This window comes from Malaya genurostris, chromosome 1, assembly GCF_030247185.1.
Source record: "Malaya genurostris strain Urasoe2022 chromosome 1, Malgen_1.1, whole genome shotgun sequence".
Lineage (NCBI taxonomy): Eukaryota > Metazoa > Arthropoda > Insecta > Diptera > Culicidae > Malaya > Malaya genurostris.
In genome coordinates, this window is record NC_080570.1 from 41,605,543 (window position 1) to 41,629,182 (window position 23,640).

General features: G+C 37.2%; 1 protein-coding gene across 4 annotated transcripts in view; it reads left to right on the top strand.

Moving 5' to 3' along the window:
• The window catches only part of LOC131438011 (myb-like protein A), a 386,239-nt gene that overhangs the window by 308,081 nt on the left and 54,518 nt on the right, over positions 1-23,640 (top strand). For all 4 annotated transcript variants that reach the window (XM_058607758.1, XM_058607769.1, XM_058607777.1 and 1 more), the window contains one exon: positions 11,686-11,779. In XM_058607758.1, the coding sequence (XP_058463741.1) occupies positions 11,686-11,779 (94 nt within the window). The remainder of the gene's footprint in view (positions 1-11,685; positions 11,780-23,640) is intronic.

Here is a 23,640-nt window from a genome sequence, read left to right on the forward strand (position 1 = left end):
CAATATGAGACCACAAGACCATTCATTTGAAGTTTGTGAAAATCGGTCAAGCCATCGCTGAGAAACGTGAGTGACCAATATTTCCGGTGCTTCCGGGATCAGCAATCGGAAAACAGCATAGACCACATTTTTGTTTCGCCGCTTCAAGTGACGGTATCAAGTTTTTGACACACTTAACCCTATAAATCTGGAACCGGAAGTCGGATCCGGATGAAACTGGAAGTTTTGCATGGAAAGGACCATGAGACCTTTCATTTGAAGTTAAGTTTGATAAAATCGGTAACGCCATCTCTGAAACAATTGAGGAAGTAATTTGAACTAGGAATTTTTACACTAATCACCCTGTAATTCTGGAACTGGAAGTCGGATCGAAACAAAATTCAGGAACTTCGTATGTGATAATTATATTCAGATTTGCGTTGAATTGAGCAGTTTTTTTTTCAAAACTACTGGTGAAGTTTTTGTTATAATTACAGGTAGAGCTACTGTATATAACATTTAGAAAAAACTGCTCATGCATGTGTAATTATCTAAAAAAAGTATTAAACTTTTTCAGGGAAAAATGTCTATTTTGCTGTTAAATTCAGTGGATTAAACTGTAAACGATCAATATTTACATGCGTTTGGATGTGAATTCAAGTAAACTGCCAAGCTCCTTTTATGTACATCTTTCGAGGGGCAAATCTACATGAATACGAATTATTTTACTGTGAGGCGCCTTTTCAGAATGTACCCTGAGAGAGTGATAAGTTTTTGGTTGTGAATATCTCTTGTTGTATCTAACGTACCAACGCAATTCTTGCTACATGCCATCGAAAATATGATCATCAATTTATGGTTGTATGACACAATCACAAATAAATCAAAGTTAAAGTTTTCTAAAATATTTTGTATCAGCGAGTATCAAAGAAGAAACGAGTGTTTACCTTTCTCTTACCCGAGCCGACGGTTTTGACATAGTAAGCGATATATGTTCGTTTATTCTAACTAGAGATGGGCAATTCACTCCTGAGCTGTTCCAGTGAATCGAATCATTGAAGTGAGCTGACAGCTCACAGCTCTTCCCAAAAGAACCGCAGCTCACCAGCTCACTCATTTGCTACCCAGTTCACTGTATTATGACGAAGGGAACACGCTACGAGCTGATCGGATCTGCGGCTCTTTAAGAGATTCAATTTAGTCGACATCAATTAAAGATAAATTAATTCGCATTGCATTAATTGCATCATTGCAAATCAATGATTTAATTTCGATCATGCATATGAAAGAAAACCGGTGCACAAAATGAACCTTAAGTTCAAACTAAAAGAGCTGATGAGCTAATACATCGAATCGATTCACTTTGGTGAGCTGATCGGTTCGGTGCTGTTCACCAAAATGAGCTGTTTTGCACGCCTCTAATTCTAACCTGCGCAATTGAATGAACAGGAAGTATAGCAAGTGTATTATTTCGGTTGGTTCAGATTCAGACCTCAGTTCCAATTCCAGGTACAGTATCAAGTATTCAGTTCTGCTGTGGGACGGATTTGTTTTGTGCGCCGTTCACATCAGTTTGCATGAGTTTTGCTACGAATAAGAGCTATTGCAACATCCAGTTGCTCGACGTTTCCATTGGAGCAAAATACAACGAAAAGTAAACAACAATGGGGAACATTCTACCAAATCATCCCTTCTGAGGGTTGTCAATGTTATCTAAAGAACTGTAAAGACTACTTCTCTGCAAATCGGATGTAAAAATCATCAGTTTAGTGCAAATCTAGAATACTTTGCATAGCTCTGTGCACTTTTCGCAGTGCGAACTTTGCACCAAACGAGTGTGGATAAAGCTAGCATTTGACTACTTCGCGCATGAGAAATATGTTTAATATTCCAGAGAATTACACAATTCGGCGGAAAGCCAGAAACGAATTCCGTATAGCGTTTTGTTATTTTCTTTCACTACAATATGCAAATCCGAAATGAAATAATCAACATCCAAATTCAGTGTGTTGCTATTTCGCGAGGTGTTAGGATCGCCCATTTGTGAAAACGCGGCAAACAAAATCACACAAAAAGAAATCCCTTCACAAAAATTGCTTCAGCATTGAATCAATCCACACAGGGAGCAGTTCTGCTGCGGAACGTTCGCAGGGCGAGTTTCACTTCAAACAAGAGCAATTACGTTATCCAGCTGGTGGTCGTTTGCATTGGAGCCAAGTAAAAAATGTAAACAGCGATGGGGTACATTCTAAAAACTCAGGCCTTCTAAGAATTCTAACTATTAGAATTACTCATCTGTTGAAATACACAAATCGGAAGTGATAATAATCCGTAAATGAAGGTTTACAGTCTTATAGATTCTAATTAGAAAATTCAAATGATTATGCCTTCGTAAAAGGTTCTTTACAAAATCACTATTATTTTATTATAAATAACTATACAAATTATTTCGTTATATTTAGTTGTGAGTCAGAATTTTTGATGTAACTAATCCGTACTTTAGTGTAGGTGCATCGTTACAAATTCTAGTAGTGAAGAATGGGAAAGCTTGCTCATTTTACACAATCGACCAACTAACTGATATTCGGAAGTGTGAAGGAAGCGTGCCAGTTTTACTCGTATTCATGTCTCTGACATTACCCACCCTGCTTTTTTGTTGTCTGTACTAAAGAAGGATAAATGTCTTCGTAGGCGGTTTAATGCTTAGAGTCTTACAAGTCAGTTGTCGTATGTTGAAGGCCCGATCTAGAAGAATTTTTAGCATCAATATAGGATTGTATCACAAATTATACAATGGTCTGTACGCTAAGAATCAATTATGGAGTCGGTTGAAACAGAATGCTCAAATTTAACAAAAGGAATGGACCAAGATTTTGCTTTGGAAGCCGAACTAGACACTTTAAAACAAAGCGTTCTTCTCGAATCATCAAATGTCAAAACGGCCGAAATAAATTTACCAATCGCAAAATTCCTATGCAGTCTGCGCTTAAAGAAAGTGTATGCGAGTTTTTAAGTGTAATAGCCATCTTGGGATATTGAAATGTTATTATAACACCAAAAAGAGTGTGCTAAGTGCCGGTGAGCACTCTGGTGTATGGTTTGCGCGCAAAATCAGCAAAATAAAACAATTTATCGTTGAATTTTCGTTTTTCCTAGCAAATTTTTCACAACAAGGCCAGATATACTCTCTATTAAGTTCACAGAAATGTTCTGTCACCGTCACGCGCCAGTGTATTTAGGCGAGAGCACGTGAGAGCGATTCATGCGAAGAGAATGTGGTTCTCTCGCACCAGCTTCCTTCAAGACAAGCACACACTCAAAGTCTGTCTAATGGACACTGAGAAGAAGTGCGCTTTCCTTTTTGTATGGAGCCCACCGAATGCATCCGCAGTATAGAAATGAAACTTCCGCACTGGTGTATCACTCTAGTGAAATGCGATCACTGATACTGACACGATTCTATGACAATGCTCGTGGAGGAACTACCTCAACTCAGTGTTTTCGAACGGAGTGGGAACTGAAGCCACTGGAAGAGGTCAAGCTCAAGAGCGGCTATGGTGGCCGGGCATACTCCTATAATATCGGAGAACAACCCGGTCAAAATGATCTTCGACAATGCACCGACCGATACTTCAAGAAGAGGCGCATAGCAAGCAAGGTGAATCATTTATGGTGAAGGTGGACTGCGGACCCTTCATTAATAACCAGCGTGACCTACGACTGAAGTTATTTTTAGGCAATCAATGTTTGGAGAAGCTTCAACTGAAATCGCTGACGATTGGGTGCTTCAAGAGGATGATGACCTCAAACACAGAAGCCATCAGATGAAATCATGGCAAGATAAACTAATAAATAGCAACTCGCGGGAAAACTAGTGCACGAATTAAAGCACGCGGGATCCGAGAAATTTGGCGGTGTCTGCAAATTGTGTATGTCAAAGATTGTCGATTTTTATAGATTCAAGTCATTCAAAAGAATTATGGTATGGAGTTCAAGTTGGGTTTCAAAAGTATCCCAACAACTGTTAGAAGCAAAAAAAAGCATAAAAAATGTGAATCAGAATAACAATTTAAAGTCAAACTAAAATCCAAATCAAGCGCCACATCTCACTGTTTCAATCAACGTGTTGAATATCAAATCTCAGTTCTGATATGAATGTGCCCAGGTGAACATGAAAACTAGTTACTTAATAATCCCAAGATCCCAACTACCAGATCATTTCTTTCCATTTATCATTTCTCAACAAACCCGTAACATTTTCAACGGTTGGCATTTGCGTTCGACATGGTCCCGTCAATCCGCCCGGTACCGGTTCGGACTCAATCGGGACAGAATTCGGTTGCGGTACTGTTTATTAACTGCGAGTGAGACTGTTTACTGTCTCGGACGGAATAAAATCTGCGATCGTAAAATGTTCCACCCACGCTTAACGGGAAATGCAAACGCCTGTGGTGAGTGAAAATACGGTAGGTAGTAATTGTAAACAGAAAACTCAATTTCCTTGTTCGAGATGCGTTACCCGTCGCCGTCTGACGGAAGAACAAACAACGTGCAAAATTTGGATGATTGATTGTCATCGCACTTTCACTTTTCTCGGAGATGGCCTTGCATTTACAATACGGTTGCCGAAAAATTTCGAAGCGCCAAAAGAATCTTTCCTTTCGTTAAATATTCTGGATTATGATTCTGGGAAAAAATTCTGGCGTTAGAAAAAATAATGATCATTAATGTTTATGCAAGCGTTCAATAAACTGCTTTGCGGTATGTATCCATAAAATAGAATTTCATGTATTTTTTTGTACGAACACAGATAACAGACGTACAAGTCTAGTATCCAATTTGTGCCTGAAATTTAACTAACACTTTGACAAGTGATCAATAAGTAGCAATTAACTTAAAGAGGCTCGGCAGTATGAAAGCTTATTAATACTTGCGTTTGAACTTGTATGCTATAGTATTTTATGTATGCAAAGTCGTACGCAACGGTGATTTGAACTCAATTTCTAGTTGTTTGTTTCACAGAGTTATGGTGGCCCTATTGTTCTAGATTGAATATCTATTTCTGTGGTACTCCAAATCCACCAAAAATTGATTGTATTTCGGAAATCTTTTAGGTGCTGGGTAATTATTTTTACCCATTAACTATTATGTTTTTCCTGAACTTATAAATCATTTACATCTCAGAAGGTTAGCAGTAGTAGCCCTTCATTGCAAACGTTTACTTTAACATCTTCGGACCTTGCATAATACATTCCAAATTTAAACTGCATTTTCTGGTGCAATAATAGCCAAGGTCTTCCGCATAAATGCAGGGCTAGCATATCCCAAAACAACTGATGCGCCCGAGAAACAGTGGAATTTTCCCTTCAATCTAAGCGTAACCTCACACGAACTCTAGCGGCGTTCTCGTATTGTTGTGCCTATGGATCTTGATTGTTGTAGACCGCCATCAGCCTTCAACTACAGTATAATGGGCAATGCAACAGATGCATTTTCATCACAGACAAGAGGGATTCTGTTTGTGATAAAATTAGTCATTTCTATGCTCTTTCCTCAATCGTTGACGTCATTTGGCAGTCTGACAAAAGCGAAAGTAGCGGCCACAACGGATCAAGGTATTGTTTTGTAACGGCCCTTCGCCCTGACGTACCGGATCTTCCTGCGCGAACTAGAACGTGGATTTTTATTGTATAACATGAAACTGTAGATTAATTTCAACGAAACTGTGTATAAATGAAAAAAAACATGCTCTATTCGTTCTACCTGAGTTATTTTGGGATTATTAGCATTCTAAACCAGCCAGTACGGATCGTCGGTTAGACAGTTGAAATTTATTAAAAATGCAAATCAAGTGCCCTTTCCCGTCCGACAAGCTTCCTGCACTATTAAACGACATTTCAGTAATCACCTAGGTAGGCGAATAACTGGTTCTAACCGTTCCAACCGAAGTGGATAGACGTCATCCGTCTGCTACAGGACGACGGCCGCTTTCGCATTTTCACGCACTCACTTCACGCCTCAGCAGGCGCGAAATGGCAGTGGAAAAAGAATGACATGGCACCGAACTTTTTCCGCCAGGTGGTTCCCCGCTATTTTAAAGACAAATGCTGATATTACACTAGCTATAGTGTTTGGCTCGTTGGTAGTCGGTTCGAGTGACTTGACTTAAAATAGCTACTGCTAGCGCTGAATTGATCGGAAGGCCATGTGATTTCGGTTTCATTTGTCTAGGAAAACTATTCAGTGTTTGAATGAAATTAACGATCGATTGTTTTGTTGCTGGTTCGACTCCTCGAACAGGTGGTTCGTTGTTAGTTTGCTCAGCTAGATGACCCACGAGGTCGTTCAGCATTGCTGCTATTTTTCATGTATTCACTTATTAGTAGTACCGATGATCGAGGTTGGCATCACAAATGATACGGCCGGGGAATTTACCGGTACACAACTGGTAAGCCAAAGAATGCGCTATGAGTGCACGCTAGCTATTTGTCGTATAGAAACAATGACAGTTTATCGCTAGTGTCATATTAATTTTTCCAAAAAGATTGCTGTCCAAGTTCTGCAAATTGCTGAGCATTCTCCTGTGTCCAGATTATACCAGTAGAGTGAGAAACTAAACAGTTCTAAATTGGATTATATGAAATGCAGGGTCGTCAAAAGAGGGTCATGTGAATTATTTATTTAAACTAACGTATTTAAAAATTTCCTAATTTGATGATATTCTTATGCCCACAATTTTTTAAGAAACTTGTGAAGTATAGGCCATAATACCTTATGATCAAAAACGAACCGGAATTTTATTAAAAAACGCAAAATTTCAATTTTTAATAAATTTCTTTATTATCGCCTTCAAATTACTCTCCTCCTGCAGCAATACATGCATGCAAACGCTTGATCCAATTTTCCATACAAGTTTTATAGGCCGCCGAAGGTATGGCCTTTAGTTCACGCAGCGAATTCTTTTCGGGTATCTATGGTCTCAAAACGCGTTCCCCGCAATGGCAATTTGAGTCTGGGGAAGAGGAAAAAGTCACACGGGGCCATATCTGGAGAGTACGATGAATGTGGGGTCACTATCTGCGTTGGAAGTCATCTCTTTGGCCACATAAACACGACGCTGTTTTTGAATGAAATTCACCTTTTTGGCGCCAGCCGAGAAGCGACGCGTTCCAAACCCAAAACATCAGTTAAAATGTGTTCGGCTGATCCATGAAAGATGCCAAACAACACAGCAATCTCTCTAATCGGTACAGAACGATTTTGCAACACGATTTGCTTCGCCGATTCAATGTTTTCTTCAGTAACAGATGTTGTTGGGCGGCCAGGGATCTCATCATGATCCAAGCTTGTACGACCACCTTTGAAACGTTTATACCACTCGTATGCCTGTGTTTTTCCTAGACACGATTCACCAAAGGCCTTTTCTAATATTTTCAACGTTTCGGAACACTTAAATCCATTTAAACACAAAATTTGATGCACGCACGTTGTTCTAAATTTTCATCCATTATAAAAATCGCCACACGAAAATTTTTCAACTTTTTTGTATAGACGCCAAACAAAAACTAATCGTACGATATGCGTCAAAATTTGACAGAATGTGTATAAAAGTGTTGCCAACGTTGAGAGAATAAAAGTTTACCGATTGGACAAGCGCGAGAATTTTAAAATGAAAATTCCGGTTTTTTTTTATCATAAGGTATTGCAATCCCCTAGAGCGTAATTTTTCTCTCGATGGTCCTAGTGAAATGTAGAGCCATGGCATTTATGTTTTCAACGGTAAAACAGCTGCGAAGTAGAGAAGATTTGGATGTCTTGAAAACACCAAAATTGGAGCGAGTATTGTTCAGCGAAAAACCGGAAGTAAAACATGGACTGAAAAGTGCCGGACCTAACGAAGAGAACACGATTTTTTTGGTTCAAAATTTACTCATCAACGTAATCTCCATCAAAAGCAACGCAATCATTCCAGCGCCACTCTAACATTTCAATACCACTTTTATAGAACGATTCATCTTTTGCCTCAAAATAGGCCACAGTTTCAGAGATAGTCTCTTCATTCGTGCGAAATTTATTACCGGCGAGCAATTTTCCGGAACTGCTAGTAGTCGCTGGGAATATAATCAAGCAAATACGGTGGATGTGGTAGCAATTCGAAGTTCAATTCATGTAAAGGGTGATTTTTTAAGAGCTTGAGAACTTTTTCAACCAGAAATGAGCCTCATCGCTGAACAAAATTTGTCGATAAAAAAGCGGATTTTCCGAATGGACCACCTAAGACGCAGCCGCGGTCAACATTTAAATGAAATTATCTTCAAAAAGTAAATGTCATGTACCAATCTAACGTTTAAAATAAAGAACCGATGAGATTTTGCAAATTTTATGCGTTTTATTGTTTAAAAAAGTTCTCAAGCTCTTAAAAAATCACCCTTTAGTTTTGCCATTGTTTTAATTGACTTGTGATACGTTGCGTTGTCTTGTTGAAACAAAATTTTTTTTCTTTGCCATATTCGGTCAATTCTTTGCCATTTCAGCCTTCAAACGCTCCAATAACTCTATATAATATTCACTGTTAATGGTATTTCCACATTCGAAAATATCGAGGCCGTAACCTTTCCAGTTCACCAATTGTTGTCCACTCAGATGACGATCGTTTTGATTCCGGAGTGAAGTGATTAACCCATGTTTCATCCATTGTCACACATCGACGTAAAAATTCCGGGTTTTTCCCCATTTAAAAACAGTGTAAAATTTTAACACGAAACTGTTTTCGATACATTGTTCTGAAAATAACAAAAGTAGCGTCACTCTTAGCACAATAACTCTCAAACTAATCAATAGAGAATGAAATTTTAACAGCTGTCTTTTAAAGATTAGTATTAACTGAAAAAAGGTGACTGCAATAATACTAGCGCCATCTATGTGTTAGGCCCGAGACTTTGCCAAATATTGAATTTTATCCAGAATCGTGATTCGATTCCGTAATTACATGGTGATGAGCGTTAACAATATTAAACCGTCATATAAGTCACGACGCACAAAAGTCACAAAATCCAACCTGTGATCTGTCTCAGTTGATAATCCAATACTGTTTTCGTTTTTGAACCTACACGCGGGCGACTCCGAGTAAAACGAACACGTGGTACGCGCCCAAAACAACAACTCACAAAACAAAAATATCGAACTCGCATGGATGCGTGGTGCGACCCCAGAAAATTTCCAGAGCGAAACTACGCGATTGGAGTCCGATCTAGAGCGACCCCAGGTTACTAAAACAAACATATCAAAAGTTGTTTGGGCGACCCTGGGTCAGCTCTCGGGCTGCTCTGATCAATAAACGAAAACGGTATAACAAACTCACTTTGGCTGCATCGGTTCATGGTTTCCGGTTCGGGAAGCACCGAACGTAATGATCAGAAGATTGCGAAATAATACACGATTTCTAACAGATGTCCAAATCGATTTTCACCAAGTTTGATTCAAATTCCAGAGTTACGGAGTGATGATTGTTGTAAATTTCAACCGAAAAGAATATCAAACTAATCGAAATAAAACTCGATATTTAAGATATGACTAAATCCCTTTTCACAAAATGAGACTCATATGAAAGGTTACGTGATCGCATGATTTCATGATTTTTTATCATTTTTTATACCGGCAGGGGATTTTTATCCGTGTATGGTTTTTTAGAAGTAGGAAATATTCGATTGAAATTGGTACTCTAGCATCTCTACTAATAGTACTAATTGCATTAATTTAAATGGCATAAGGTACTACAACTAGAAGTAATAATATAACGATTGAAGGCAACCACAGAATTTGCATTCAAACAGATAAGTTATGAAAAAAGGCGGATGACTTATGTCCGAGGTATAACCGGATTAACGGATGACGTGAGTGCGTCAACATTAACGTTCTCCAAAATTAAAAACAGTTGAGCGCATTTACCTTGAATACAAAAGATCAGCTGGAATTTATCTTATCATAATACTGATTCTAATACAGATTGAGATTTTACATTTTTTTTATCAGGAACTGGACCCGCAAGATGATATCCCCGGGGTATTATAGTAAAACCAGATTTTGGTCCAGTTTCAAGATCGTAAATATGGTATTGTGATAAGTTTAGGATTAGAATACTGCTTCAGATACTGAATTCTGCTCTGGACCTGGATGCTGGAACTAAATTTTGAACCTGTATCTGAATTTTGGGAGTGAATTCCCGAGTTGAATTCTGGATTTGAATTTCGGAACTGATCACTTGAATTAGATTCTAAATCAAAAATTTTGAAACTGAATTCTGAACTCGTACCAGGATTCTGCAATCGAGTTTTAAAACTGAATTCTGAACTTGAATGCTGAATTGAATTTTGGAATTGCATTTTGAGCCGGGATTCTAGAACTCAGTTCTGAACCTGAATTCTGAGCTTTGATTTTGGAACTAAATTCTGGACCTGATTTATATAACTGAATTCTTGACTTTAATTATAAATTTTTTGTATCCTTATTCTCAAACTGAGTTCTGTATCTGAATTCTAGAATTGGATTGTAGAACTGAATTTAGAAACTGAATTCTGAAACCAGAATTTTGAATCTGAAATAAATTTTGGTTTAGTTTCAGAATTCAGTATTCGTATTCAGGTTTTGAACACAGTTTTTGAACTCAGGTTAAGACATTAGTTCTAGAAATACTACCCGGCGATATAAAAAGCATGCTCTAGAAATTAGCTCCCGAATTAGAATTATAAATTCAGTTTCAGATTTTGTTTAAAAGATACGACATAAAAAAGCTCCAGGTTTTAACTCAAAAACTGAATTTCAAAACACAGTTCAGACTTCACTTGTAAAATTCAGATTTACAATAGAGTTTGAGAGTCTAGGTCCAAAATTCAAATCCAGTCAAAACGACAATTGCTCGATTTGTAAATTAATTCAGATTTGTAAATGTTACCCAAAAACGAAAGGATGAATTTTTAGCAAACTTCTGAAACACTTTTTGTTTTTTTGTTTAATATGAGGATCTGTTCCGAGGAATGCGTTTTTTTCACATGTTCACATGTTCACAAAAGCAGATTGCTCATAACACAATAGTAGTAAAGTGTTTTTTTTATTTCGATCGATGATAATCTTACAATTTAATTACTCATTTCAAATCAGTATAAGCTTCAAACAAGCTGTCAATCTTGCTATTCGTTCTGGTCACGGGAAGCTGATTTTTACTTACTCATAAACAGCGCAATCGCACAGTAGAACCTGAAAATAATTGACATGTTCCTCCTTTCTTATATAAAAGATACAATCGTTCGTAGTCTGTTCGTAGTTCGTTGCATGGTTGGTTGGTTAGTTGGCATCTTGAACGGCCATTAACAACTAGACAAACATTTGGCAATCCCCAAATAAACCTTTCTCTTTTAATGCATCCCGTTCAGGTTCGAGTAGAGCAGCCGACATACACATATTTCTACAATTGTCGACTGATCGCTACAACGATGCAACACACACACGCACACTACGATGATGTTCGAAGCCAACTGACTAATGTTTTGGGGGATTTTTAATTAGTTTTCACATAGCGTAGAAACGCGTGCCCAAATTAAGCGATTTGTTTTTTGGTATACGTAGTCGTTTCAGTGTTGCGAATGATCCGGTTCACTAATCACTACCGCTTACTTTTCTCATTCTCTCTCTCTCTCTCTCTCTCTCCAGATGCTCCGAACGATGTCCTGTATATGGTTTGCGGAGTCGTCATTGCCATGCTCCTCGTGGGCCTCATCATAGTTTTAGTAGCAGTCACAATCAGGTAAGTTCCGGTCCGAACAGGACCGAACGTGAACTTTAACATCTCGCGGACTCCATTGGCGAATTTTACAAGTGATATCAGCAGCGGTTGGGAACCATTACCCTATTTAGAATTGTTATTGTTCAGAAGTAAACTAGATTGCAAAATGTTGTTTTGAAGCAATATACTGGGGACTACCACATTACTTTAGTCCTAACCGCACGATGGGTAAAATCGACGTCGGTCACATCATAATGTAGATCAACTTCACGAAATAGGGGAAAATATTAGTTCAATACTTTTTGTTACTAGAAGTTTCTTAGTATATAAGTTCCAATTTCCCGCGGACCGTTGAAGACCAGATCTCCCAAAGCTCATATGGTGTGAAAATAAAAAAAATCTAGTTTAAGTAGTTTAAACATATGCCCTCGGCATCTTATAGCTTAACGCAATGTGCCTTAAAATATGTTATTAAATAAAAAAAAAAGTTCCAATTTTATCGATACTTGTGTTACCTAATATTGCGTACATGGCTTAATTATGTAAGTCCTGCCACGGAATGTTTTTAAACTGCTCATCTCGAGCCGGCGAGGATTCGCTCTTTACCACAAAGTAAATTAATAATAATGAGTTTGTCCAGATTTGCGGTATAACTAACCAATTGATTAATAAGTGTTCATATTGTTCAGAAAACAACAGTCTTACTACAGCACGAGCCATTAGTGAAAAACAGCTAACTAAAACGACCACATTCTCAGTTTTTTTGCTTACCGTATAATATGCCCCATAACAAAAGACATTATGTCCCAAAACAATGATTTAATATGCCCCTTAAAATGTCGATATAGAAGAAAAGCAGAAAAAAGCAAATATTATTTACATCAGAAATCAATTGCATAATCAATTAATTACAATTGGAAATCAACATTTTTATCCTCCCAACGCTACATTTTGTTTTAACCGTTATAAATCTTTAAAACAATATATTAACTCGAAACATACTGTTGAATCGAAGGTGGGGCATAATGTATAAAAAAATTCGTTTATCAAATAAATGGCTTTGTTTCTCTGGATTTTTATACTGTAAATAGTGACATTACCATTGCTAAATGTTAATTACTAAGTAGCAATCGACCATTAGACGGTTTAAATGCTTGCTTAGTCGAAGCCAAACCTTACATCGAAATGCTGCCTAATGATATTTTCAGTTTTTTCATATTTTCCAGCAAACGACAACTGCCAAACTTGCATAGTAGAAAGATCTTACGAAAAGATAGTGTTAGTGATAAAAATTTTGTTTAGAAAAGGCTTGAATACTTTAAAAACGGAGACCTACCGAAGATACGGCCTAGTTTCTTTGCATGTTTAAAACATGAATAGATACATTAGCACTGCTAGAAGCTAGTTACTAAATAGCAACCGACTATTCGACGTTTTATACAGATAAAATGATAATTTAGTAGACGCAAAATTTTCCCTACACATTCACGTAAGAGCCGGAGCATGAATATAAATAAGTTTCGTTTCGGCCTTTAGTCACAAGAATCACAATGTTTTGGGAAAACTTTTACTAAATATATCAATTTTTGAAGCTTAAATTTTAGAATAAATTAGCTCAAATGGCAAATAACTAGAAGAACGTGCCGTTCGAGCCCAACCCGGGGATGTTCGATCAAGAAAAAGTTTCCGAACTTACAGAACAATTTCTAAGAATTTTTATTATTTTATTATTTGTAAGATATAGCTATCATTAACTTAGGAAGACTCCATAAAGATTATTAAGTCAATGATATGTTTTTCCATCAAATTTCTTATAAAGATGTTTGACATAATAAGAAATATATTTTTCCGTGAGATTTTGTGTTCGTATGTTACAATAATACAAGTTTAAGGACGAGATTTTAGGAATATATTACGACTATTTTCAAGACACTCTTTGTTCAAAGGTTATCTGTTACGAAAGGTGGGCACGTAACCAAGGATGGCTTTTATCGTATCAAAAAACGCTCTCTGGCAACTCTTCACACGATTGAATCAGTGTCATCAAAGAGAGACGGATATCATCGTAACAACAAAAACCCGGCATGGCTCATTTAACATAGAATCGACACCAGTGCGAGATCGAATTTCTCTCGATGACATTTCTGAGAATCAAAGGTTAGCACGCTGCTGTGGGGATCCTCTCTGAAGCAAAAAACAGTCGCTTATTCTCGTTTCGCGATCCGATTCTATACAGGCAGTTGATAATTGCGATAGAATCATTTTATTATTGTCGCTTATTCTAACTATGTGCATATAACCTTTGTATAAGTTGTGTCTATGAAAATGTCTGTGGATGCTCCACACAAGGGTTTTAACATATTGCAACCTAGTATGAGAATCATCAAGTTGAATCATCAATTCGATTTTTTGAGATAATTGTCAACTTGCGATTCTCTATTGAGAAATTCCACATAGCGATCATTATCAGACTGTAAATTTTTTGTGGAGCGAAGAAATGTAGCAAAATTCTCTCACGGTTCATGCATTGAGAGACTCGAGTTCTTGTAGCAGGGGCAAAGCAGTTCATTTCAAAGAACCGTTCAGTGATGCAGAGTTCTATTAAAAGAACTAGTTCTCGAGAGCCGTTCGTTCGTTCTTTTCATAGTTCATTTGCCTGTTGAATGACTAACCGAGATCTCAATTAGAACTGAGGTTTGAGCAAGGTTTGGGCGAGCAAAAAAAAAGGTCCACGACTTTGAACTGAAGAACTAACGTTCTCAAAAAAAGAACTATTGATCATTCATCCTTTCAAAAGAACTAGTTCTTTTGAACCGTTCGCGAACGAGTTGCCCATCTCTATTCTACCGGATTGAAAATGTTGTATGCAATATAGATAGCAATATAGCAGCTTCTGTAAAATTTTCGGCAATGACCGACACTGCATGTAACTTTCCCAGAAATATGTTTTAGTGAGGCATCCTATTCGAATTTGGTAATAGACCAGTATTACTAGACCACTACTAGTGTTATTTTAATAAATTAGGTAGTTAGTTACTTCTACAATTCTCCAGTAAAACTCATCCAACTATTCATATTTGAAATGGCTCAACAATGGACCTCTGACTGCCAAGTTCGTTGAACGAAAAAAAAAGATAATTGGTTCCATGGTTGTAACTTGTTACCATGTCACATAAATGATAGAATTATTGTTATAAATTAATCTACCAAAAATATTGTTAATATTATTTTGCATGTAGGAGTTAGATTATTGGTTTATATAAATTCAAATTAAATTTCCCGATCGGCGCACCGAGGGTTACCAAACAAGAAGATCGCATTCGTACTTGGTAGCGAAGGAAGTTCCAATACGCACGATAAAAACAAAAACGGTCAGTTCTTGAGGAACTGATCGAGGCCGGATAGGAGGGCTCTCTTGGTTCTGAGTTGTGAAGCGGTAAGGTCGATGATAAATTCGCGGTGTGAAAATAGAACGGGATCGATACCGACCGAAGTCCTGAGAACAGTGAGCGTGATCTTGGTAAAAGGACGTTAGAGACGGCCTGGAATCGGTTTTCAAGGATTGTACCTCCGAGAGTTCTATTCGTTAAACAAACGCCAGGGGAAAATATAAAGTGTACAGTGTTGGGATAGTGTACAGGGCGCCATTCGTTGGCACGTGGAATCGCCTAAAACTCCAATCGAGACATAATAAGTGGCACTCGCGGTGACGTGAATAAGTTGTCCCAAAATTTGGAAGACGCACAGAAGGCCAAAGTGAAATACCGTTGGAAACCGCGAAAGTGAATCCGCGAAACCAGTCAAACGTGGATAGAATCGATCACACCCTACGAATTGGTAACCCCGCGTCCGGGAAAAGAAAAAAAAATCATAAGTGTAGGCAGCCCCTGAGATGAGATCCGGTAAGTTGCATGCTCTAAGCTAAGTTGGATTGAAATCAAACTTACATGGTTTATTTCAAAATCAGCAAACGAAAGTTCCAAATTGAAAAATTCCATTCTCATGAAATCGGAAGAACAAACACAACAATCAAATTTCGTTTCTAAATTTGAAATAACGTGATTCACAATCGTGATACAAAACTTAAAAAAACTTCAATGTTGTCAAAATTAAAAACTTCTGTATGACCTAGAATTTAGCAGCACATGCCATGTTTTCTACATGTTGCCAAAATATTTCCTAATTTTAAGTACTTTTCACCCAATAGAGGAGTTGCGTGCCGAAACCTAATATTAAGTACAATTATGTCGATGTTGTTCCATGTGGTCCCATGTAAAAAACTGCTCAACAGCAAGTTGGTTCTACTGTACGGTTTTAGTTTTTTCTATTCAACTTGAGGATGAATGACGTCCCACATTGAACTCCTGCTGTTGGGAGGTTTTGTTCTTTGTTTTCTGACAACAATCCAATGAATGAAATGTGACATCTAAAAAATTTCTAAAGTAGGCAAAACGACTCAATCGTTGCGTATTATAAAATTTCTTAAGACATTATCCTTAGAGTATTATTATTACCTTTCGTTCATGTGAGTGTAAACTTCTGCTAAATATAAAAGTTATATAAAAGTAAAACAGTAGAAATTTAAAACATACCTTTTGTGTTTAATGCTGTTGATGTTCAAACCAGAGGGGTTTGAAAATATGTTGATAAGGAAATCATAATCACCAATATTGAAATCGAAAACATTTTTTACAAACTAAATAAAGCTTCCAATTCCACAGCAAAATAAAAGCCTTCGATTCGGGAGCCGGTACGGTTACGGTAGAGTATCGGCTGAAGAATTGTTGTTCAAAACAGTATCAGCCCACTCTGAGAAAACCATGCGCATCTCCCACGCATCGTTGGTTCTCCGGTAATTAGTTCTCAAATTAGTAAACAAAGTGCGAGTAAGATGATATAATCACTATTCATTTTCGTTTCTAGTATCAGAAAATACATAACATACATGTTTATCCTTACACTCGTTGAAGGGTTTTCACTAGGATGCTAGGTCATTTTTTCAAGAATCAGTGTTCGCCGTTAAAATGAGTAGGCGTAGAATCTGTATTAAAATTACATATAAACACAGTGGATGGGATCGTTTTTGTGACTAAAAAAAAGTTCCGTGTAGTAGAAATAACAGTGCTGAAAATCTATGCGTAAAAAAAAAAATTATGTTCCCGCAAGCAGAATTCAAAAATTGGGAAACCTGTGTTAATCAGTGTAATTTTTTTCGCAAATCTGTGTACAATTTCACACATTTTTGGTGCAATCGGGACCCGATCCGGCACTGGCAGTACTTATTGTCCACTACGAATAATCACCGAAAGCTTTTAATTCCTTTAACGATCAAATTTTAAAATAATTGACTATTGATTCGTTTCTACTTTCGGTTTGTTTTACGAGAAGAGTAATGATAATTTAAGTCAGTATGTGCTTTTTTATCTATAATAAAGGTAGGTTTCTTTTGGTTTTATCCCTCGGATCAAATTTTGATCACGTATGTAGCACGTAGCTTAATTCATACCGATGTAGCAGGTTTAATGTTAAATGTTATGCAAACATTTGGTAGACTCCTTTGTTTTTCGTCGTTTATCGACTGTAAGAGTATTTCGATCCATGTTTGTTTTTTTTTGGGTTCTGGATGCACTCTACTCAACCCACGATGCTCGATTATCAAAACAATAAAATTAATACTATTCTTTACGTTTCGTCTTTGACTCGTCAGTGCAGAGCAGCTCAAATTGAACTACTTATTGCAAACTTAAACAGTTCAACTTGAACCGCTAAGCACTTAATAATTGCATGCAATGAATTGGATCCATATCAAACAAAATGAATTATTTCAAATTTCGTTCAAATAAATTCCTAGTTTAATTTTGGAAACCTTGAAAGCAATACTTTTATTTTCGAAAAACATATAATGATTATTTGCATTGGTCGTTTGGTTCTTTTTGGCTTCACTCTTTGCAAAACTCTTATTATAACAGGGACTCAAATGGAGACGAATCGATGATACCTTTTCTTGATTATCATAATCGTTGTTTTACTGTCTCATTCTGCAAAAATACATTAAAATAGACTAATATAGACTGGCATTTCTTTCTATTTTCAACTGCAACGAGCAACTGCACGAACGATTTCTCGAAGGTTCCATGTTATTATTTCCACATAATGAAATTGCACTCACAGTGCAAGTGTTCGTGTTGGGATCGTAATATAATAAATAACTTTCTGCTCCATGCTATTCTCTGTCCACGTGTAATCAGGAACATCAACATTTCGTAAGAAATTGTTTGTTCAAAAATAGTCCGGAACAAGATGCTATCGCTGCTCCACCACTTGCTCAAGAATCTTGTTCGAACGGATAAGAATGTTACTTTTGGTTGGGTGCCAAATTTCCCGATGTATTCTGTATAATCAAAAGGCTGCCCTTGAGCTCTATTTATATTTGCAAGGGTGAAATATTGAACTTTCTCGCTATAAATGTTACATTGTGGCTCGAGACCAATCCCGAGAACTATTCTAGATTATTATTTCTTAATTTCAATTTTCTAGAAATTACGCTTGTTGAATCACAGTTATGAATAATATTATGGCTCTCGCGTTGAATGCCGGGATACAAATTTTGTATTATCGTTCGATAATGGCACATACGTCAATACGGAAGTTGCTTTCCGCTTGATAGCTTGTCAGAATTTTCCCAATAACTCACGTCCCTTCGCGATGGCTCTGCATCGTTGCACCAATTCGTGACTGAACGCATTTATAACGAGTGTTATGAGACTTGGCGGACTGTTGCATCAGCACAGGAAACACAACGTATAGCAGTTACTAGCCTTAATTTATGCAAACCTTCCATCGATTGATGCATACGAACGCGTTCATGAACTTGGAATATTATCTTAAGTTTACGTTTCGTCTTCGACTCATCAGTGCGTCAGCAGATTATGCTGACGCAAACCCCCGGATCAACATAATCCGCTGAGCAGACGTAAAGTTAATGCTATTTGCAAGACACTTTTTTATTACACAAAGAAGTGTAACGTCTAAACTGACGTCTCGAACGAAACAAATTTCGGCTTACTGGCCGTACAGATTGTGGTAATTTGAAGGGGAAAAAGCTTGTTTTTACCCCCAAATTTATGCTAGGTGCACATAACCATTTTCTTAAGTTTACGTTTCGTCTTCGACTCATCAGTGCGTCAGCAGATTATGCTGACGCAAACCCCCGGATCAACATAATCCGCTGAGCAGACGTAAAGTTAATGCTATTTGCAAGACACTTTTTTATTACACAAAGAAGTGTAACGTCTAAACTGACGTCTCGAACGAAACAAATTTCGGCTTACTGGCCGTACAGATTGTGGTAATTTGAAGGGGAAAAAGCTTGTTTTTACCCCCAAATTTATGCTAGGTGCACATAACCATTTTCTTAAGTTTACGTTTCGTCTTCGACTCATCAGTGCGTCAGTGGAATATTATGATTGCATCGTTTGGTTTTATTGTTGTTGTTGTTGTTGATGACTCTAAAAATATATTTTCACTACATAAGCGCTATAGATAGAGGCAATCAATTTAACTATTCCTACTATCTGGGAACGGAGAGTATGAAGAAATCATCGATTTCTATTTATAATCGGATTGGCAGGGAGGTTACAATGGTATCAATAATACTAATAGTCGGTGGAAAGTTTCTTTTCCAAAGAAGTCATGTCAATAGTTTTGCGTTATTTCAACCGAAACCTGGATGCTATGTATAGATCAAAAAGGGTTATCATCAAGCTGGACTGGGTCTAGAAAAAGCTGCCGGACTGCTGGATGATCGATGTTCTGTTGAAACTTTTTCGATTCAATCTATACCAGTTTTTTCTGGGCTACAATTCAAAGAAGAGTGGAAAAGTAAAAGAATAGATGAGTAGAGGAGTAGAGGAGTAGAGGAGTAGAGGAGTAGAGGAGTAGAGGAGTAGAGGAGTAGAGGAGTAGAGGAGTAGAGGAGTAGAGGAGTAGAGGAGTAGAGGAGTAGAGGAGTAGAGGAGTAGAGGAGTAGAGGAGTAGAAGAGTAGAGGAGTAGAGTAGTAGAGTGGTAGAGGAGTAGAGGAGTAGAGGAGTAGAGGAGTAGAGGAGTAGAGGAGTAGAGTAGTAGAGTAGTAGAGTAGTAGAGTGGTAGAGGAGTAGAGGAGTAGAAGAGTAGAGAAGTAGAGGAGTAGATGAGTAGAGGAGTAGAGGAGTAGAGGAGTAGAGTAGTAGAGTGGTAGAGGACTAGAGGAGTAGAGGAGTAAAGTGGTAGAGGAGTAGAGGAGTAGAGGAGTAGAGGAGTAGAGAAGTAGAGGAGTAGAGGAGTAGAGGAGTAGAGGAGTAGAGTAGTAGAGTAGTAGAGTGGTAGAGGAGTAGAGCAGTTGAAAAGTAGAGGAGTAGACGAGTAGAGGAGTAGATGAATAGAGGAGTAGAGGGCTAGAGTTGAAGAGTAGAGAAGTAGAAGAGTAGAAGATAAGAAAAGCAGAAGAGTAGAATATTACCTGATCTTTGCTAGTGTTTCGTACAGTAACACTCTTGAATACACTAAAACAATTTTTCGTACACAAGTGCTACCAGTTTTCCCCTTAAAATACAATGAATTTCGCTTGAATCAATTCGTCCGTATTTACATTTTTAAGATTAAAGAAAACGATTTCAACCAATAGCAGAGCTAAGAGTCTTGTGCTATTCTGTCGATGGCCATACTCACTCAAATAAAACAATGCGTATTTCTCACGCAAAGTTATCCATCTGTTTTTTAGTTACTTTCAGCTGAACTGTAGAAACTTATAATATGATTAGCAATACTCAATTTCAATATGATTCTGTCAATTCCGCATCACTCGGAAACAACTTGTTTCAATTCCCTACGACGTCTTCTTTCCTCAAATAATACGTTTTTTGTTCGTGAAATCAATTAAAACTTTTCAAGCCGGACATTGATGATTATTGGTAATTTGCTAGTTCTATTCACCATTAGTAAAACCAGCAAAAATACAGATTTAGTTTGCATTCGCTACTTTTGCTGGGTATCCTGATTTCGGTGGATATTCTGCATAACGCTAGACAAACACCGCAATATTTTGTAAACCTCTGGAATTTCCAGCGCGTGCTTTCTGGCACTGCAAAGATAACCGGACGCTGTGCTGTCTGAGACAATTGTAAATTGGGCGAACACTATGATTTATTGTTGCATACATTTTATATTGCAGGAACTGGACTATTTAACTTGCGATAAGATATAAATTATTGCCAGCCGATCCAAGCAAGCGTTTCAGGGGAGCTAGCTATGGCTGTGTATTAAAATTCAATGTTGAAGGTCGTTAATCTTGAAATTCCGAAACTTGGTCTTAATATTCCAGAAATATAAACACAAACGGGTCATACATTTTTACGAAAAAAAATGCTTAAAATAGTTTTAGTTAATTTTGGACTAGGTTCTGTTTTTCTGGGAGATATGAAAAGTTGTTCATCCAAAAACCGGTAAATAATCCGCCTACTACCGGAATCACTATTAGAAAATCAAATTGAAATTGAGTCTTTGGAAAATATTAGTTTACTGAACCCCAAGCAGAACACAATCAAGAGACGATTCGCGTTAATAAACGAGATCGCGTGGCCGTACTTTTACCGATTCGTTATTGATCAGATCAGCCATAATTTTCTATCCAATGCATCGTAAACCAGGGCCAATCAGCAGCGGACCGGCGTCAACCGACAACTGGAAAGTGAGGCAAATGTTTGTCATTCAAACAATTGAACTCTGTTAGCAGTAATCGATTTGACGTTCAATTGGCCAATGGATGATGATGGCCCTCTCTGCGAGCTACACACGAATCGATTGAAACTGTCGTTCGATGATGAAATGGAAATTATTAGGATGTATTTTTCGTACCGCAATGTACACTTTCAGCAGAAATGTGTACAAAACTGAATTTCATCGGTAGCAGTGCTACGACACCAAATTACGAGTATCAAACTGACATTTCTCGAGAAAACTTGATTTGATAACAAATGGCCAACCCAACCCAATGGCCATGGTATAAATTTCGAATTCCTCCGAGTAGGGTTCGATTTTTTCATGAGTGTCACAGTGATGCCAATTGTGTAGATGTTATGTAAGGGTAAAATAGAAATTTATGACTCTAAGTTAAGTTTGAAGCCCCATTCATGAAATATTATAGCAGATACATATACAGATTTATTGATACAAATAAATCTTGAATGGTTGTATAACTATACCGCACGGTAATTGAACTGAAACATGTATTCTTGGCTTTCAAAAGAGAAATAATAAATAACAATACGCGAACAGTCTACGGAGATTTTTGTTTTCTGTGACGAGAAATACTTTGCGGAATTTCTCGATGATTCGACAAAACGTAAAAAGTAAAGACAAACTGTTGAAAGGCCTTGTCCCCGAGTAGCAAAATAGCTCAATATAGTATTGGTTAAGGGGCGGGTAGGGACTAACACTTTTGAAAAATCATTTAATATTTTCTTTGTATTTTCTCATAGTAAATTATTTCAAGAATATTATGTGAATTTTTCAAGCCTATCGGAACAAAACTCAGCAAGTTATGGACCTTTATCATTCCTTATATCATACTGCGAAGAAGTAAGAGCTCGACGCACAGGCCCAAGATTTCTGCTTCGATTGACTTAACAACTTGACAAAACATTCTTAAATTGTTTCATTATAACAAATTATAAAAGAAAAAATATGATTTTTTGAAAATGTTAGACCCTACGGGCTTGAGTAATAAATTGTGTCCATTAATTTTATAGACAAAAAAAGTAAAAACTTTTAACACGTTTTTCTCGAAAGCAGGTTTTGAAAGTCCGTGTCCATCGTCATTTAAAAACTACTGAAATAATTCTTTTCAAATTTTACACACACTTTCTGCTTATAAAAACCGGACCCCAATGTTTTCCTTTTTGTTGTTTGGAGGTTTTACAGCAAAAAAAAAAAATGGTGAATTTTTTTAATGAAAAATAGTTATTTTCCGCTTTGAACAACCACCAAAAATTAAAAAAAAGTCAAGGTTCAAGGTTCTAGCAAAACTTCTACTCTGTCTATGCTGATTTGATAACTTTTGATTAGTCTGCGGTGAGATACAGTGGACACTGCAAATCATGATTTTTAATAAGTGTCATCAAAAATACCTCTTCACCGATTTATTTCTCAATATTTCAAAAAATTACAAAATGTTGTGCGAATGATGCTTTTTATCATGCGAAACATTTGAATTTATTTTGTTGAATGATAATTCTGAAAAAAAAATCGCAAAAATAATGATTTTTTTCATCGTTTAGACCGCCCCCCCCCCTTAACAAACAATGCACAAAGCATGCGTAACAGATGTGCACATCTGTTCAACAGTGTTGAAAAAACTAGAACTGCGGTGCCGGTACGAGTGTTTGTAACCGGTATGCGATTTTGGTTGAACACGGTTGAGGCAAATCATAGCCACTTTACGGTAAGTATGACAGTAACGAAAGAAAGAAATTAAATTGGGGAATTTTATTCGGGTCCGACTACCGATTCGGAAAGTACAGAGTAACGAAAGTTAAAAATATCATGTAGTTGCCAGAAAAACAGATTTAAAAACTATTTGAACTTGATGGTCGTAAAACTCAGACTCGGATGGTTTCCGGACTTCGTTTACGGAACCAGTCAAGAACTCATATATGAAGCGTACTCCGATCTCTCTTGATCATGATCTATAATTAGAAAGACAAAATCACCACATTAGGTGGATTAAAACAGGTTTTCTTTTGTTTAAAATCAATCCTGATTATAATTTGTACAAAACAAGTAGTTTGATACATGGAAGACGTGCGCAAAGCTTCATTCAAATCGGTCATTATTTTATAATTTTTTG